Genomic DNA, 17,034 nt, shown 5'->3' with positions numbered 1-17,034 from the left:
CTTCATCTGATGTAAACCCTTGGGTCCCTGCAGCATTGGTGCCTGCTGATGCTCATGCTGCTGTGGGACAACACTGCTCCAGGCAGTCACATGGCATCAAAGCCATTACCCAAGGGTGACCTTGCTTGAAAGTCCCCTTGCCCAGGGGCTTTGGTGCAGGCACAGGACTGTGTCTTCAGCGGCAGAGCCTGGGGTGGGTAGCTGGGCCTCATGGCGAGCTGCCCAGTGCAGAGCAGGCTCTGCTGCCTTTCCAGGCGAGCTCCCCAGGTCACCCTCCGCAGTGCTGTGATAAGCTGACCAGGACCAGCAGCGGCTTGGCAGCCCTGTGGGGGTGACACTGCTTTAAAGGGTTCCTGAGCTGCAGAGGGAAAAAAAATCTTTAAGGAGCATCAGCTTTTATGGTCTGCAATTTCAGCTGGCTTGATGGTCCAAATCATCCTCCCTTTTTCATGTTTTCACAAAGTGAGAAGCACATAAAGGATAGAAATGGCTGGATTGTGCAATTTAGCTGCCTTCAAAGCTTTACAATCAGTTTCAGAATCATTTGGTGGCAGTTCAGAAACACACATTGTAGATTAGCTTTCCTGAAGCTGCAAGCGTGGCGCGTCCCTGCCGGGCTGTGTTGCCAGGAGAGAGGTATTAAAGCAGGATTTCTCCTGCCCTGGGCTATCCCCAAGAGCCTGGCAGAGTGAGGTCTCCCACAGCAGAACCATGGCTTGTTCTGTTCCAGCCCAGAGCACCAAGCTGCCATCCCTGGGGTGTGATCTCCCCTGGCATTTCATGTCCCTAGGAAGGAGTGTTAAGAGGCCAGTGCTCAAAGGCCCTGGGAAAGAGAACATCATGCTCCAGCCCTCTCACTGACAGCAATGCCATCTGGAGCTTGTGAGCAGGGCCGGGAGCAGAGCACAGCTCTCCAGCTGAAGAGAGGTGCCCGGCTGCTCTTGGGCTCAGGGCATCAAAGGGGAGGGACAGAAGCCACTCAGCAAAGCTGCAATAAATGGCTGTTCAGGACATTACTGTGCTCCTTAAGTTAATGAGAAACAAGCACTGCCAGAAGAAAACATCTCTTATCTGCTTTAGTGCCACAGTGCATCGGCTTCAGCATAAAATTTACAGAGCTTGAAAATGGGGCATAAACATTATGGGTAAATTTGGCAGAAAATGTGACTGACTCTTATCTGGTCATGAATAAATAATTTTCAATTACCAGCCCAGGCAGTGCTATTATCCCACACAGGGAATTCCTCTGAAGTTTGTTTTGTGCTCAAGTACACAACCCTGCAGCATGTGGGTGGCAGGAGGGGACGGCCATCCCTGAGGTGTAGACTCAGGCACAGGCTGTGCTGCTCCCCTGAAACATCCCCTGCAAACCAAACCAAGGGTGACACAGCAGCTGCCCCCAGCATTTGCAGGATGCTGTGCTGCTCTCCCCTCCCTTAGAGAGGGTCACATTATCCCCCAGCCAGGCGAGGCAAACTCAGGCCTCGTGGAGACAGCCTGCAGCTGCAACCCACTCATGAAGATGGGATCGGTTTAGCTGTGAAATACTGTTTGTGGCCTCCAAGTTGTTGGTGCTGCAGCCAGTTGGCATCAAATGCTCTGTGCCAAGTGAGGAAGAGGAATCCTGAGATTTTTGCAGGGCCTGCCATGTTGCCACAAATCCAAGGCAGCACAGCAGCCCAAGTGGCAGGAGACCCTGGGCAGGAGGCAGCAGAGCTGCTCTGCTTTCACAGGCACCTGCAGTACCCCATTAGGCAGCCTTACTCCAGGCACTTCTGCCAGGGCAGGACTTACTGAGAGCAGAACCCAAAAAGCAGGGAGAGATGCATCCCTCTGACTCCACGTTGCTGCACTCCAGAGCCAGAGTGCAGGATGAGGGCTCTTAGCTCTCACAAGCCCCACCCTGCTGCAAGTGCTTTCTATTAAAAGGCAGAACTTCATTGATTCCTAATTAAGCTTATTGTTTCCCTTCCCACACATTCCTCTGTAAACACATTCTGCTAATAATTAAGTTTACTATTCCTTGACAAGCACAGATGATCTTCCATTCACTCCTCTCTCCTAGGGCGGGAAACCATTTTCGGTGAGGTGCACATGGGTGGGAGTGAAGTCTTCCTCCTGTCAGCCAGGCACTGTGGCTCTGCAGGGTGGGGGAGCCAGGTACTAGATGAAACAGGGATGCTCAGGGTGCCAATTAAATAGGGAGCTTGGGGCTTCAGAGAAAATACCGGAGGAGTAGTTTGCAAACACTGAGCTGTGAAGAGGAGGAGGAGGAGAGCATCAACAGGTGAGCAGGGAGGGATGTGCAGGGAGATGAATGGGCAGAGGGATGGGCCCCTGGAGATGTGTTAGGGCCCTCTGCCAAGTGGGATGCAACAAGACCTGTGGCCAGTAACTCAAAGCACTCTGGCTGCAGAGTTGAAGGGTTGATAAGGATTCTGCAGAGCAGGAGGTCTCTAGGGAGCAGCAGTGTTTTCATGATGGGACAGTGCTGCCTGCAGGAGGGGCCTGAGGGGATAGTTTTGCCAGTCTGTGCCTTCTTGCAGAGGGAGAACATGATGTGTCTGTGTCTGAGTTGGCATCTGTGCCTTGCAAGAGCCATTTTGAAACACCTGGGAGACGTAGATTTTCAGGGATGTGCCACCTGCCACGAGGGCAGGTTGGTGTCTCTTGGTGATGCTCAATGCACTCAAGCCTGTAGCAGTGCAGAGAGTGGATACAGCATCCAGGCTGGAGCCCTGGCACGGGCTGTGTCCCACCTGTCACCAGGGTGGTTTGCTGCCCAAGGCCAGACTGGCAGGGGCACCCTGGGGACTACAGATGTTACGGGAAAGGTAGTGCCTGTTCTTCTGTTGCTGTTTACTGTGCTGGGCTCAGGTCTGTCCTGCCACACCTGTGGGTCAAGGACTCCAGGCTGGTATAGCAGGGACCTGGTGAGGATACAAGCTGCATCTCATTCACCTTAGCTGCCCTTTGAGTAGAGCTGTGCCCACAGAAACCATCATTTCCTCTTCCCTGCTGCACTAGCTCTTCTCCCATCAACCCGCAGCTGCCTGCCTTCTCTTCATCCAGGTAGAGCTCAGGCAGGGGGTGGTTCAAGCAAAGCCCCAAAGATGCCCATGTCACCAAACAGGAGGCAGGGAAGAACTACAGCAGGCACAAATCACTGCTAGGAATTGCTGCTTACTGTCTTGGTATTTGGTATTGCTCTTGTTGCTCTGTCTGGTGGCCTGGCCCCCTTTGCCACTTCCCACCAATGGCTCCAGGTGAAAAAGAAAATTCCTCTTTCAGTGAGTAGCCACTGAGATCAGTTCAGTTGGTCAGAGCATGGTGCTAGTAACACCAAGATTGTGGCTTCAATACCCATATGAGCCATTCACTTAAGAGTTGGACTTGATGATCCTTGTGGGTCCCTCCAGCTCAGAATATTCTTGTGATTCTGAGTCTTATGGATAGGAGTCCAGGGGGTGCTGCCTTTTTGCTGGGGATAGGGACACTCTGGGGGAAAGAAATCTAGATTTTAGAGGCCCCCCTGCACAGTGACTCATTCCTGTCTTTACCCTTTGAAGGGAAGAGCCCTGTTCCTCACCCAGATGCCCCAGTCTGCAGCCAATCTCTGACTCGTTCTCTTCACCTCCCTGCAGGTAAAGTGTGACCAGTACTGGCCGAGCCGGGGTACGGAAACCTATGGGATGATCCAGGTGACCCTGCTGGATACAGTCGAGCTGGCGACCTACACCGTCCGCACCTTTGCGCTGTACAAGGTATGGGTCTGGCTGGGCTGTTGCTGCTCCAGGTAGTGCAGAGAGGCTTCCCAGTGCTGCAGAGTGCTCCATGGCCCACAGGCAGTGGCCGCTGGCTGTACCTGGCTTGGCCAAGGATGTGGCCAGTCCGCACATCAGCCATGTCTCACAGATGGGCTGCAGTAGGAGATCAGCTGCAGGTTGTGCATCTGGCCACTACTGGACTTTGGCCAGGATATCTGATGCTCTTCTGTGTGCATTCTGTGATGGGCCCCAGAGCAGGGCTCTTCTTGCCTCTGGCGAGTGTACAGGTAGCAGCTGTCGTCCCATTAGAGAGACAACATGGGAAACAGTGAATTTTTATCACTCCTGTCACTAATAATGCAAATGGAGGGGCTATTTCTGATGTGAGCACAAACCCATCTCTCCTGCCTGCTGCATTCCTCATTAGTGTTTGGAAGTCCCTGGGGGCAGTGCCAGCAGCAGCGTGTCATGGCAATGCAGACAGGCTTTGCGGCGAGCTGCCTCTGTGCGTGACTGAGTCTGGGCTCATAGGGGATGCACACCCCAGAAAGGCCCCAGCAATCACTCAGCCACTCCTACCACTTGCTGCATAGATCACTCCGCCAAGCCCAGAGAGGAGTGGGGCAGTCTGCAGACACAGGCTGATCACCCAGCCTAGGGACACCCATGATGCAGAGGAGCAGGGAGGGAACTGGCTGCTGTAGCCCTTCCATGCCCAGTCCCCATTTTCCCTGAACATGCAATGAGTGCTGTGCAGAAAAGAGTCTTTCACCTACTTCTGCAGAGCTGCTCTGCTGTCTCTGTCAACTGCCTTTCTACCAATCATCTGTATGTACAGAAGCTTTGCAATAAACCTACGTTTTTCCTCCAAATTTTTGCTAGGGAAAGCCCAGTACATGCATCATCACACAGAGCTTTGCATGCCTGTTGCTGTTGTTGTCCCATCAGCAGGTTCCTGCACTGGGATGAGACTGTTCTCATGCAAAACAACTCCTTTTTGTCTTCAACAGAATGGCTCCAGTGAGAAGACAGAGCTGCGACAGTTCCAGTTCATGGCTTGGCCCGATCATGGGGTCCCAGAATACCCCACCCCAATCCTCGCTTTCCTGCGACGGGTCAAGGCCTGTAACCCAACAGATGCTGGGCCCATGGTTGTGCATTGCAGGTAGAACTGTTGTGTTTACCTTCTGGCTGCAGGAGCTTTAACCTGTCTGAAAGTGGAGTCTCCCCTTCTTGTGGGAAAGGTTTCATGGTAGCATAAGCTGCACTGAACGCTTGGGCTGGCAGCAGAACAGGCCCAGCAGGGGTAATGCAGTGGTGTGACATTTCTATTGCTACTGCTGCATCAGATTAAACAGCACTGCTGCCTGGAGAGCCTCAGAAAACACATTTTCTTGCAAAACGGCAAGTGCCATTTAAGAATTAAATTATCTGTGCCCAGCATAAGTGGGTGGTACCTTCAGAGGCACATCACTGACAGAAATCCGTGTGGTGACCTCTACAAACATCCATATGCAGTATTTCTGAATGGTGGAAGAGCAGCACTCTTTCACAGGATAGAAAGGCAGCTCTTAAGACAAAATATTAGTCTACGAAGGCTCAGCATCTTACCCAGCCAAGATTTGTTTGTACCAGCCAAGAGGGGACTGTTACTCCAACAAACCACTCCATCATTGCTGTTCCAGCATACGCCTTACCAGCAGTGTTTAATGCTCTTCTTTCATGCTCTGTTTCAGATGGTAGTGGAATATAATTAACACACAAACAAGCTGTATTAAAGCCCTGTTAAGGATATGACTTGCACCATAAATGAGGAAATGCCTAGCTCCCTATCTCTGCCTGCGTTTACATGTCACAACAGCATATCTGTTGTTTTCAGGGTGCTCTCAGAATGAGTAGTTCGAGGTTTGCTACTGCCCTTCCAACAGTTGTGGAGAGGCATTTGGTGCTTGAGTAAAGGGCTCAGCACAGTCGTGCATGACCTCAGCTTTCTGCTTCCTCTCTCGGGCTGGCTGTGCTTGTTTTATGGGTGAGGAAACAGTGACCGAGGTGAGGGGACAAGCAGGCTTGAAATTATGGGTTTCACTGGTGTTAGGGCCCAGCCTGCTCTTCATGTCTTCTGACTTCACACACACGTGCGCTGTCACTCTCCTGCCTGTTAAACACATTTCTCCTTCCCTTGTGGAGGGGTTGCAGCCACCACAGAGATCAGCAGGGTGACAGTGTCCTTTCCAATCCAGCAGTGAAAGGGGGACAGCAGAAAGGCTGAGCAGCCTCTCCCATTCTTTGGTGATTCTCTCCCTTACTCCTCCTGTCACTTTTTGTTTGGAGCTCCGCTCACAGGGAGCAGCCTTTACTCCCCTTTTGTGTGCCCTAGCTCCGGGTGATCTCTTAAGCAATGTCAGAGCTCGTGTGACACCTGTAGGAGACCGTGTCATCTCAGGCCGTGTGCTTTGCTCCCGCAGTGCCGGCGTGGGCCGAACTGGCTGCTTCATTGTCATCGATGCCATGCTGGAGCGGATGAAGCACGAGAAGACTGTGGACATCTATGGCCACGTGACGTGCATGCGCTCTCAGCGCAACTACATGGTGCAGACAGAGGACCAGTACATCTTCATCCACGAGGCCTTGCTGGAGGCTGCCACGTGTGGCAATACTGAGGTGCCCGCACGCAACCTCTTCGCCCACATCCAGAAGCTGACCCAGGTGCCACCGGGGGAGAGCGTTACTGCAATGGAGCTGGAATTCAAGGTTGGTGGCAGAGCCCCAGCACCCCAATTCTCCAGTGCCCTGTCTCTGCCCACAGAACCCCACGGGCCACTCGTCCAGGGGTTGGGAGAGGGGAGCTATGGATCATTACAGACAGTTATTCTTTTGTGTGTTTCTAAAGCAGGTAGGCAGCAATTTAAAATACATTTGAATTGTAAAGCTTTTGTTGGCCACAGTCCCCCCTGGATTGGCAGCTTCTGGAGAGGATATAAAAGGCAGATGGATGTGCAGCTCTCAGCAGCACGTTCTGCTCTAGGTTCACTGTGCGGCAGGAGCTGCATCTGAAATCAGATGCAGATCATGTTAGTGATAATTGATGTTACTGTGAACAACTTGTCTGGAAACAGCTCCAATTTAAATATGTGAGACATTTCTAGTCTCATTTCTTCAATGCTGAGCTCTGTAATCTTTTAACCACCTCAGCACCAAGCTTCAGTGTCTAGAATTGGTGAAGGCAGTGTTTTAAAGCACACCATTTTTAAGAAGCCAAGCCCACATTTTTCTGCCTGAATCTGTGTATGCCAATTGCAGATATTTATTACAGTCTTGGAGCTGGAAGTGAGCTCTGTTACGTGCCCATATTCTCAGATGAGGTGCATTAGTCCAGTGAACTCTTGCAGGGGAATATAGCTCAGGCAGGGAGGCAGCAGACCATGCAGGCTGTGAAATGAACTGCAGCAGTACAGCTTCACCCTGGGGATTCCCTCCAAGTGACAAAAGAGCAGGAGAGGCAAAATATTGACTTTCCATCTAAACTGGGAATAGTTGAGAAGCTCTGTCCTGTGGTTATCAGAGCTGCTGGTATCCTGGGGTTGGCACAGTAAAACATGCTGCATGAGTGTCTCATGGTGACATCTGCCCTGAGAAACTCCTCAAGAGAGCCACAGAATTGTGCTCAACTCAAGCATTTCTGTTGTAAGAAAGACAAAATTTTGTTTTCCTTTCGTTTTTCCAAGGGTCTCTTGAGAACAGTAATGAAATTGCCCCTCTCTGTGCCCTGGCAGTGTCCAGGGGAGCAGGATATGGGAGGTCCTCACATGGCTGCATTGCTCCCCAGAGAGCAACCCTGTCCCTCTGCAGGGAACCTCTGCTGAGGTCCAGCTCCCACTCATAGAGAGAAGGGTGGTTCTGGAGATGCTGGAGGTAGTCTTTTGGGGAAGGAAAACCAAAAAAAAAAAAAAAAAAAGAGGGGGAGAGGGGGAAGAGGCACTTGTGTTTGAATCTGCCAGCAGATCTAAGTAACACATTTACCATGACTCCAGTTTACGGGACTCAAAGAGAGCCATAAAATGTCTCACAGTAACCCAAAATAGATCTTCTTTACCTAAAACTGTCACAATCCTCACATTTTCTTGGGTTCTTCTGAGGTGAGAAGTAAATAGCAAGACATTGGAAGAGGAAAAGCTTCGCTTCACTGCCGCCACCAAGCACACATCCCTGGCTCAGTGAGGTATAAAGCTTCGTGTCCTGGCTCTGTGTGTGTCAGAGAGCTGCTGTGGGTCTCCACTCCACTACATAACTGCTGCCAGCATCCCGATTCTGCCCCCAGACTGCTGCATCCCCAGCAGGGATCTGACATGTCTCCTCCTCTTTCAGCTGCTGGCCAACTCTAAAGCACATACCTCACGTTTCATCAGTGCCAACCTCCCGTGCAACAAATTCAAGAACCGCCTTGTGAACATTATGCCGTATGAGCTGACGAGAGTCTGCCTGCAGCCCATCCGGGGTGTCGAGGGCTCTGACTACATCAATGCCAGCTTCATAGATGGCTACAGGTAAGGATCACCTTGGGTGACTGTGCCAGCTTGTCCTGCCTGCTTGGGAACCCAGTCAGAGCTCCCTTCTCTTTCCCGAGGACTGGTCCTGACTGCCTGAGGTGGGCCGGAGACCACTTTGTTGCATTTTATCTATTTCCATCTTCTCAGACACTTCAGTGTGTGTAGTTACAATCTGTGAAGTTTCCTGTGAGTGAGCACTGCCAGGCTGGCTTGTGTTGCTGTAGACAGATGCCCACATGGCTGGAGTGGCAGGCTGTGTTGGCTCCTGGGGAGGTTTTATGGGATATTCTGGTAGGCATCCCTTGGCTTATGTTTTATATCTACAGTATCTAACTCAAACCTGCCTCCCCACTGTAGTAACTAGACTGAGAAGTGTGCTTCCACTGAGTGGCTGATCAGGCAGCAGCTCAAGACTTGTTCCATGTCTTGATTTTGGGAGGAGTGTGGATCCTCAGGCTGGGCTGTTGCTGGACACTGGCGAGCCCATCACCAGGTTCTTCTCTCCAGAATACAGTTTAGAAAGCACAAATTAAGATCTAGTGGGGCAGTAATACTTAAGTTTTCTATATCTGTCTGCTGGCATCTCATTCTCAGATGCTAAATGCCAGGAGAGAAAAACATCTCAATGACCACATCCCCTTCCAAACCAACCCCTAGACAATAATCCAAACCAAATCACAATGATGCACATAAAAGGCCTGTCCTGTTATCTCTCTGTGCACAATCACAGTAGGGTCATCCCTCATGTGCACCATCATCAGTGCAGGAGTGGGGGATACAATGACAGATGTAGCACATTCCTCCTTCAGCTTGGCTTTGCCCACCTGCCTCTTTTGGATTGGTAACCTCCCAGAAGCAAAAAGCACTGCCAGAGAGAACAGATGTGGGTGCAGCCAGGCCAACAGCTCTGTGCTTTGTCCCTGCTCCAGCAGCTGAGCCCAGCAAGGGTTCCCAGGGAGAAGGGCTACATGGAGGCAAGAGTGGACAAGGAGCAAAAGGGGAGCAACCCTGGGAGCATCCCAACACAGGAAAAACGGAGCAAGCCAGACTCCCTCAGGGTGGGACAGAGTTAAGGGGAAGGATGAAGGGACTGGAGAAAAGCTGTCACAGAGCAGCCTCCACTCCCTCCTGCCTGTGTGGCTCTGAGCCATCCACCACCAATCATTAAGGTGGCTGCCTGGCTGCAGCCTGGGTCTGGAAGATGGACTGCAGCCACTGTCCTGGCTCCAGACCTGATGGAGAGCAATGCTGGCTTTGCCTCTTGGTGATGCTATGGAGGGAGGATGAGGGCTGCCAGTACAGCAGGTGGTGCTACTTACCTCATCCCTAAGTTCTGTTACCTCTTCCCATCCCTTCCTTTGAACCAGCAATCTTCTAGGTATCTAAAGCAGCAATCTTCTAGGTATCTAAAGAAATCAGTTGACCCAAGGTCCTGCAGATATCATTGATGCTGCATCTTTATTAGCTCTTTCACTTCATTCTGCATCCCAATTCCCTGTTTTTTATGATGCCTTATAAATGCATCTTGAAGCAGCCCCTGTCTGCATCCCGCATGTTACAGCTGCCCTGCAGCACGTTCATTAATTTTAGCACCGTTAAAAATAGCACCAGCAGAGGGATGAAAGCAGAACAGAGGGAGGAAGGCAGGACAGAGGATTCAGGCCCTGGTCCCGCGGGCTCCAGCGCCCCGCAGTGGCGAAGCCAGCCCGGGCTCTGCTGTGCCAGGCTGGGAGCTTGGAGAGCCAAGATACCGGCATGGCAGAGCTGAGTCCAAAGCATCAAGGGGGCTTTCTTCAGGGTGGGGGCCAGTCTGGGGCAGGTCACATGGAAAACAGGAGAGGTGCTGAGAGGTGTTCTTGGTTCCACTGCTCTGGTTTGCAGTGGAACCAAGAACAAATTCTGAAGCTTTAGAAAACTGTATTCATGGTTTCCACACTGCCCTCATTATTGTCTGGAGTGTGTAATCCAGGTGACCTGGTTCATCTGCTCTGTGTTTTCCCTTGCAGTGGGAGGGATGGTGGGTACTGAAGAGAGTAAAAGTGCAGAAACACAGGGGTGCTGCTGGGATCATCCCCAAGCACAGTCTCTCCTTCCAGCCCAGGTGGGTGCTGGCAGCCTGCTAGTGGGGGCCTGGGTGCCAAGAGGGCTCTCAGTGCAACAGCAGCACTGGAGACAAGCAGCAGCAAAAGGCTGGGCTGGGGACGCCATCACCCCAGCAAGGACTAAGAGCCTTTCTGGATCCTCTGCGTTGCAGTGCTCACTGTGTCTGTGGGGAGCACTTAGAAGATAAGTGCTGGCCAGGCTCATGAGAGCTGGCCAGGCTCATCCTAGAGACCTGCCTCCTACAGCTGGATTGTCAGCCTTGCCTGGTACCATGGGGCCCTGCCTCCCATTCACCCACCCCGCCAGCCCCCAGGAGCAGCTGCTGCCCATACCTGAGGAGCTGCTCTGAGCACCATTGTGTTTGTCACAGGCAGCAGAAGGCCTACATCGCCACGCAGGGACCACTGGCCGAGACCACTGAGGATTTCTGGCGGATGCTCTGGGAGCACAACTCCACCATTGTGGTGATGTTGACAAAGCTGCGCGAGATGGGCCGGGTATGAGTCCTGCTGTGGGGAGAAGGGGCCTGTGGGGCTGTTGTCTGTGGGCATGAGCTCTTGGCTCACCCCAGCCTGTGTGTGGCACCAGCCGCTCTGGGCGAGCCCCCCACTGGCACGTCTGGTGGCTGACCCTGTGGCCCCACAACCACATTGACTCCCAGGAAGTGGGAGGGAGGAGCAGCATCTTGTCAGTGCTAATGTCTTACCCTGCTCTTCATCCACAGGAGAAGTGCCACCAGTACTGGCCTGCAGAGCGCTCTGCCCGGTACCAGTACTTTGTGGTGGACCCCATGGCAGAGTACAACATGCCACAGTACATCCTCCGGGAGTTCAAGGTGACGGATGCCAGGGTGAGTGCATCTGCTGGCTCCCCAGCTCCTCTGCCTCTCGTGCCTCTGCCCTGCCCAGGGTAGCCAAGGGAGCATGCAACAGCTCCTGGAGAAACGAGAAAGCAAGTGCTGCCTTGCACTGCAGGCAGAAAAGGCTGCTGCCCACCACCTACTGCTCCTCTCACCATAGGTTCCTGCCCTGCCAGCTGTGCCAGTCCCATGAGCAGTTCAGGGATCCCTGTCAGCAACAGACCCTGCCTTGCTTGTGCTGCTCACTCGGGCAAGCATTTAATACAGGTCCCCCTGCACCTGGAGTCTGTGTGTGCAGCATCTCACCGGCCACAGGACCCTTGTGTGACAGTAAACATGGTCCTAGGGTGGAGCTGGGCCCCAAACACTGACCCAGTGGACCCTGTAGGGGCCCAAAGCCTGCTCAGCTCAGCCACTGGGGTGAACATGGGAGGACAGAGACAGGTCCCAAACATGCACCAAAAGATCTGGGCTCATCCGTGACCTGTGCACCTTCTCACCTGGCCTGGTTCAGGGGGTCTGAGAGCAGGTCAGAGCACCAGTGCTGAGGGGAGTGAGATCACCCCTCACCCACAGTTCACATCTAACACCCCTCTCCCTGCAGGACGGCCAGTCACGGACCATCCGCCAGTTCCAGTTCACAGACTGGCCTGAGCAGGGAGTGCCAAAGACAGGAGAGGGTTTCATTGACTTCATTGGGCAGGTGCACAAGACCAAGGAGCAGTTTGGGCAGGATGGGCCCATCACGGTGCACTGCAGGTAAGTGGGGACTGCAGCCTCTCCCCAGTGAGCAAGTCCCTGTACTCCGTGAGTGGCTTGCACCCCTCCTAGGAGCTCTGCAGAGCCTTCCTGGGGCTGGCAGGACTCGTAATGGCCCCTCTTGCTCCCTGTGCAGTGCTGGGGTTGGGCGCACAGGCGTGTTCATCACACTCAGCATCGTGCTGGAGAGGATGCGCTACGAGGGCGTGGTGGACATGTTCCAGATGGTGAAGACCTTGCGGACGCAGCGGCCGGCCATGGTGCAGACAGAGGTGAGCTCCCCTCCTGTGCGTGACAGTGGAGATCTTTGGGAGAAGGGAGGGGACCTGATGGCTCTGGATGTTGGACCCTACAGCCCACTGTCCTTGTGTCCCCACATCTCACATTTCCCTCGTTGCTGCCTTGCAGGACCAGTACCAGCTGTGCTACAGAGCCGCACTGGAGTACCTTGGCAGCTTTGACCACTATGCAACGTAACAGTGCTTTCCTCCAGTCGCGGTGGGGATGTCTAGGAGTGGAGACGGGTCCCTCTGAGCCAGAGCCGCCCATTCCTCAGTCCTTCTCTACAGGTGGAGGTCCTGCCCAGGCAGCAGACCTCCACGCCAACCAGTTTTGACCACGGCATTTAGGAACTTAGCCCCAGCGCCAAATGAGGGAATCCGACTCCAAAAGCATTTCCAGTCTCTGGCTGAATTTCTGCTCATGTGCATCTCTCACCCTCTCTCATGCCGACTGCATTTCACAGCGAGGCTTTAGGTGGGTGGAATGGGATCTTTTTTTTAAACATGTAAAATAGTTACTAGTGGTTTTTATAATCTCCTCTCTCTTTATTTTTTATTTTTTGCAAGTCTTAATGTTTTGCCCAAGCAGAACTGGACCCGCCAAACCTTTGGGAGTTGGGTTTTGTTTTTTTAATTTCCTTTTGCTTTTACATTTTTTACTGCCCTGTGTTTATTTCAGCCCAGTCACTGCTGGTTCTGCCCATTTTAGTGCAGCTTCCTTGGTAATTCGCAGCAGCTGGCTTGTGGTTCCTGCCCGTCTCCATTCCCCATAGGCTGCTTTTTAATCCTCTGTAGAATATGAAATTTCATGGAACTGGACCTAAGCTACCAATTATTTTTTTAGTCTTCTCCCCCCCCCCCACTATTTCCTTAGTAGGTTTGGGTTTGGGAGGGCATGTGGGGTCGCTGGAGAAGCATCCCTTTGTCAGCTGGAAACTGTTCAGTCCTATTACAATGCGTGTTCAACCAATCCAGTGACTGTGTGTATTGGCAGATCCTGATATGACGTGAGTTGTCGTCGCCTTGTTTGTGAGAGACCCGAAATCCCGGGCTCCAGGCATTGGAACCTCTTTATGTGTGTCTTGCTGGGAAGTGGGCAGGAGTAGCGAGGGGACCCCACAGTTCTCCAGGGAGGGGATGGGAAGAGCAAGACACAGCCCTTTGTGTTAATCCCACGGTTCTGTGCGTGCAAGCTCCATCCTGTCACCTCTCACCAGTGGAGTGCATCAGAGCATTGACAAAGGCAAGGAGCACAAGCCCGGCCGACCCAGAGCAGAGCTGGACCAGCTCTCTTTGGAAGCAGGGTACTGCAGGGAAGGGGAGGGGAGTACACATGGCTTCGGAGGTTGGGTGTATCTATAATTTCTGCTATCCTGCAAATGTTAAGAGTCACTAGAATATTGTACTTTCCGCTACTTCAGGATGTTCTAATGAACCAATGTGGCAAGACTACTGGACTTAATTTAATGGTACTATATATTAATACTCCTTATTATATCACACTTGCACTAAAGATGGGGAGTGAGCAGCCCTCTTTTGAGTGCATTGAGTTATGAATAAAGGTGGTGGAAGGGTATCTAATTGTATTATCACATGTATTCCGAATGTTAAGAATCCAAGCTACGTTGAAATCAGCAATCCAGGGTTGGTAATGTTGGAGGACACATTCATTTTTACCTTGTGGATGCATAGTGCTGTAGGGGTCACTGTTGTATACAGTCTGTTTTCTATTTGTTAATAAAAAAAATCTACAGCATCATTGCATAATTCTTGATGTTAATAAATTTGAATAATTGGGTTTCATACAAGCTGGCTTTCCTGTCTGTTTCTTCAGCAATAAGCAGAGGCCATAGAGTCCTTTGGCAATGGGCACACTCCTCAGCCTGTGGCAGGTAAGTCCTTTCCCACGGGTATATCCCAGCCACGAATGCCCTGCACTTTCTACAGGGACCATGTGCCTGCAGGGAGTTTGGAAACCTTCCGTGACAATTCCCTTTGTGCATGTGTGTGCTCACCTCCTGCCCACCTGCAGCTGTATAGGAGTACACTGACATGGTGCAGGCCTGGCGGGACTTGCAGGAAAGAGAGGGGTCAGTGGTGATAGCTCTGGTGGCGATATCGGTAGTTTCCAACCTCCTGGGACACTGCAGTAACGTCGTTCTGTAGCACTGAGCACAGTCGTGTATTCAAAGTTAGTGCTCAGCAGTAAAGCCATCACCTGGCCCCTGACTGCAGAGCACCACCCAAGTTTGTTCAGGTGTGAAACCCCAGCCCAGGGTGGCAGCCCTGCTGCTGTGTGTGGACAGCCCAGCCCCAGCCCTGCCCACGTGTGAACTGCAAAGCCCAAAGTGTCGGCTCCTAGAGAAAGCAGCACATGCACACAGCACAGATGTGCAAGGGAAAAGCCAGTGCAAAGGGCAGAACCATGTGGGTCAAGGGCCTATGGCATTTCCACCCTTCTTAAGGGAGCCAAATGTGCCGTGGCCAGCATGTCCACGATGGGTGAGAGTGCATGGCAGACTGATGAGCTTTTCCCTAGCATGGCTATGAGCACCTTAGTGATTCCTCAGTGACTGCTGGAGTTCAGTCACACACAGCATTCCCTGCCAGGCCAGACCGGTTCCTGGGTAGGTGCCAGATGCAGAAATGTTTTCCCCTTAACTGGCTCATTCCTACCACACTGCTTCACTACACAGTGGCCTGAGGGGCTATTGGGCAGCCTCACTGAGGATGCAGATGCAAGGGCAAAGCAAGCTCCTGCCCTTGTGAGGCAGCACACGTGTGCAGGTGTGTGTGGGCATATGCTGTCATCGCTGTCAGGGCCCAGGATGGCAGAGTGGCACAGCCAAGTGAGCACCTGCTCACACACGGGTGTGTCTGAGGAGGAAGGGTACCACACTCACCATTGGCAGCCAGCCAGCTGGGAGGTGGGCAGCGAGCCACCTGCCTGTGCTGCAGCAACAGAGCTTGGGCTGTGCTGCCAAACTACAGGTGGTGACAATGCTGCTGCCACTTACTGAGCACTCACCAGGCACTGCCACATGCACAGCACAAAGCTTTAATCCACGTACAGCCTTGAATGCAGAGATTCTTTCTCAGCAAAAGTTGCCAGAACACTCAGCTATGCTTCTTTCTTTCTTGACCTTCTTTCTCCTTGTCCAGGAGCACTTGGTGCTTCCTTCCCCACCTGTGGGCTTGTCTGTGGACTGAGTAGAAGCAGGAAGAGGCACAGAAAGGGTGAAGAACCTCAGCATGGAATGCACAAAGAATAACATGACTGAGCCCAGCCCTCTATGACAAGGCTATTGCTGGTAGCCATGTGGCCAAAGCCTCATGCTGATCTGACAGGCCAGGAAAGGCTCAGTGCACAAAGTGTGAGGACATGCCACCTTGGCAAGGGGACAGGCCCCCAGAGGTCAGAGAACAGCAAAAGCAGCTGCTGTGACAGCTTTTCTCCAGCCCCTTTTCTCCACTCCCCTGGCCTACTTGCATAAAGCCAACACTGCTCCAAAGGGAATGGACTCATATCATTTTAAAACCGCTTATTCTTTCAACATTTCCCTTTATTTCTGTGTATCTCACAAAATAAAAAAGGAACAAAAAAATCTATGGTGCACAGTGAATAAACAGCAATCCCAGCCTGATCTGCCCTCTGAGCCAGCTCCACGGCTTGTGCCATGCTCCAGGCAGAGCCACCCTGCTTCCTCCCAGGGCTTGGTACTGACATACCTGGGCTGTACCGCTCAGCTTTGCCTGGCTAGAAAGGATTTCCTACAGCTGGTGCTTTTTATTTTGCCCCATTTTCTTTGGTATCAGCTTGAGACTTTTCCCTCCCTCTGGTATCAGTGCCATGCTGTACTTCTAAGGGAATGGTCCGGAGATGGTTCTATAAGACACTTCAGCCTCTTCTGTTTGGAGTCTCAGATAGAACAACCACATTTTCACTGAGCAATGGAGCTGGGCTGTTACTGCTGTCTCTTTTTTTTCCCTGGTGAAAATTTTCCATCCCTTAGTTGTACCAGGTAGCCCCAGTGCAGCCTCAGATAAGTAGCTTTGTAAAGGGCACAGTTTGGCAGGTGGGACAGCAGCTAAATGGCAGATAGTCAAAGGTGAATTCCTGGGCACTGAGGTGCTCTTCTGCTCTTTCTATTTTCATATTTTTATTCATTCCACTGATACTTGTAGCAAGAGCTGTGCAGGCACTGCCCAAGCAAGCTTGGCTTGCCTCCTGGTGATGTTAACTCATAGGATCATAGAGTGGGTTAGAAGAGACCTTTAAAGATCAGCTACTCCAAATAACATCCTGACCAAGCACTATCCCTCTATTCCATTGCTTTAAATTTTGTTTTTCAAAGGCAAAATAGTTGTTAAATAAGGAAAAAAAATAGCTGTAACACTGAAAAAATCTGAGCAGACTCTGCACAGTAGCTTGGCAACTCCTTCCCCCACAGTCCTTGAATTTCTTGTCCTCAGCAAGAGGACAAGCTTGCCATTTTCAATTGTAACACTTCCTAGTTAAGAGTGACTTTTTTTTCTCTTTTTTCCTTTTTTGCCTGTTTGACCTGGTTCATTTCTGAGAGCAGGAATAATTCTGATCCTTCCAATTAAAAGCTCGTTGTTGCCCTTTTGCCAGTTATAATAAGCAATCTCAGTCCCCAGTAACAATTACAGGTTATCGAGCTTCCATGCCTACACATTTCTGCTCATAGGAACATTCT

General features: G+C 51.8%; 1 protein-coding gene across 17 annotated transcripts in view; it reads left to right on the top strand.

The window, feature by feature from the left end:
- Window positions 1-14,124, top strand: part of PTPRF (protein tyrosine phosphatase receptor type F) — a 379,859-nt gene extending 365,735 nt beyond the window's left edge. For all 17 annotated transcript variants that reach the window (XM_039556062.1, XM_039556074.1, XM_039556073.1 and 14 more), the window contains 9 exons: window positions 3,645-3,764; window positions 4,778-4,932; window positions 6,233-6,518; window positions 8,133-8,311; window positions 10,788-10,914; window positions 11,142-11,267; window positions 11,881-12,035; window positions 12,172-12,307; window positions 12,444-14,124. In XM_039556062.1, coding sequence (XP_039411996.1) covers window positions 3,645-3,764; window positions 4,778-4,932; window positions 6,233-6,518; window positions 8,133-8,311; window positions 10,788-10,914; window positions 11,142-11,267; window positions 11,881-12,035; window positions 12,172-12,307; window positions 12,444-12,512 — 1,353 coding nt within the window. In that variant the 3' untranslated portion in view covers window positions 12,513-14,124. The remainder of the gene's footprint in view (window positions 1-3,644; window positions 3,765-4,777; window positions 4,933-6,232; window positions 6,519-8,132; window positions 8,312-10,787; window positions 10,915-11,141; window positions 11,268-11,880; window positions 12,036-12,171; window positions 12,308-12,443) is intronic.
- Window positions 14,125-17,034: the final 2,910 nt, after the last annotated feature.

The sequence above is a fragment of the Corvus cornix genome, chromosome 8 (genome assembly GCF_000738735.6).
Source record: "Corvus cornix cornix isolate S_Up_H32 chromosome 8, ASM73873v5, whole genome shotgun sequence".
NCBI lineage: Eukaryota > Metazoa > Chordata > Aves > Passeriformes > Corvidae > Corvus > Corvus cornix.
This window is presented reverse-complemented; position numbering and strand designations above follow the sequence as displayed.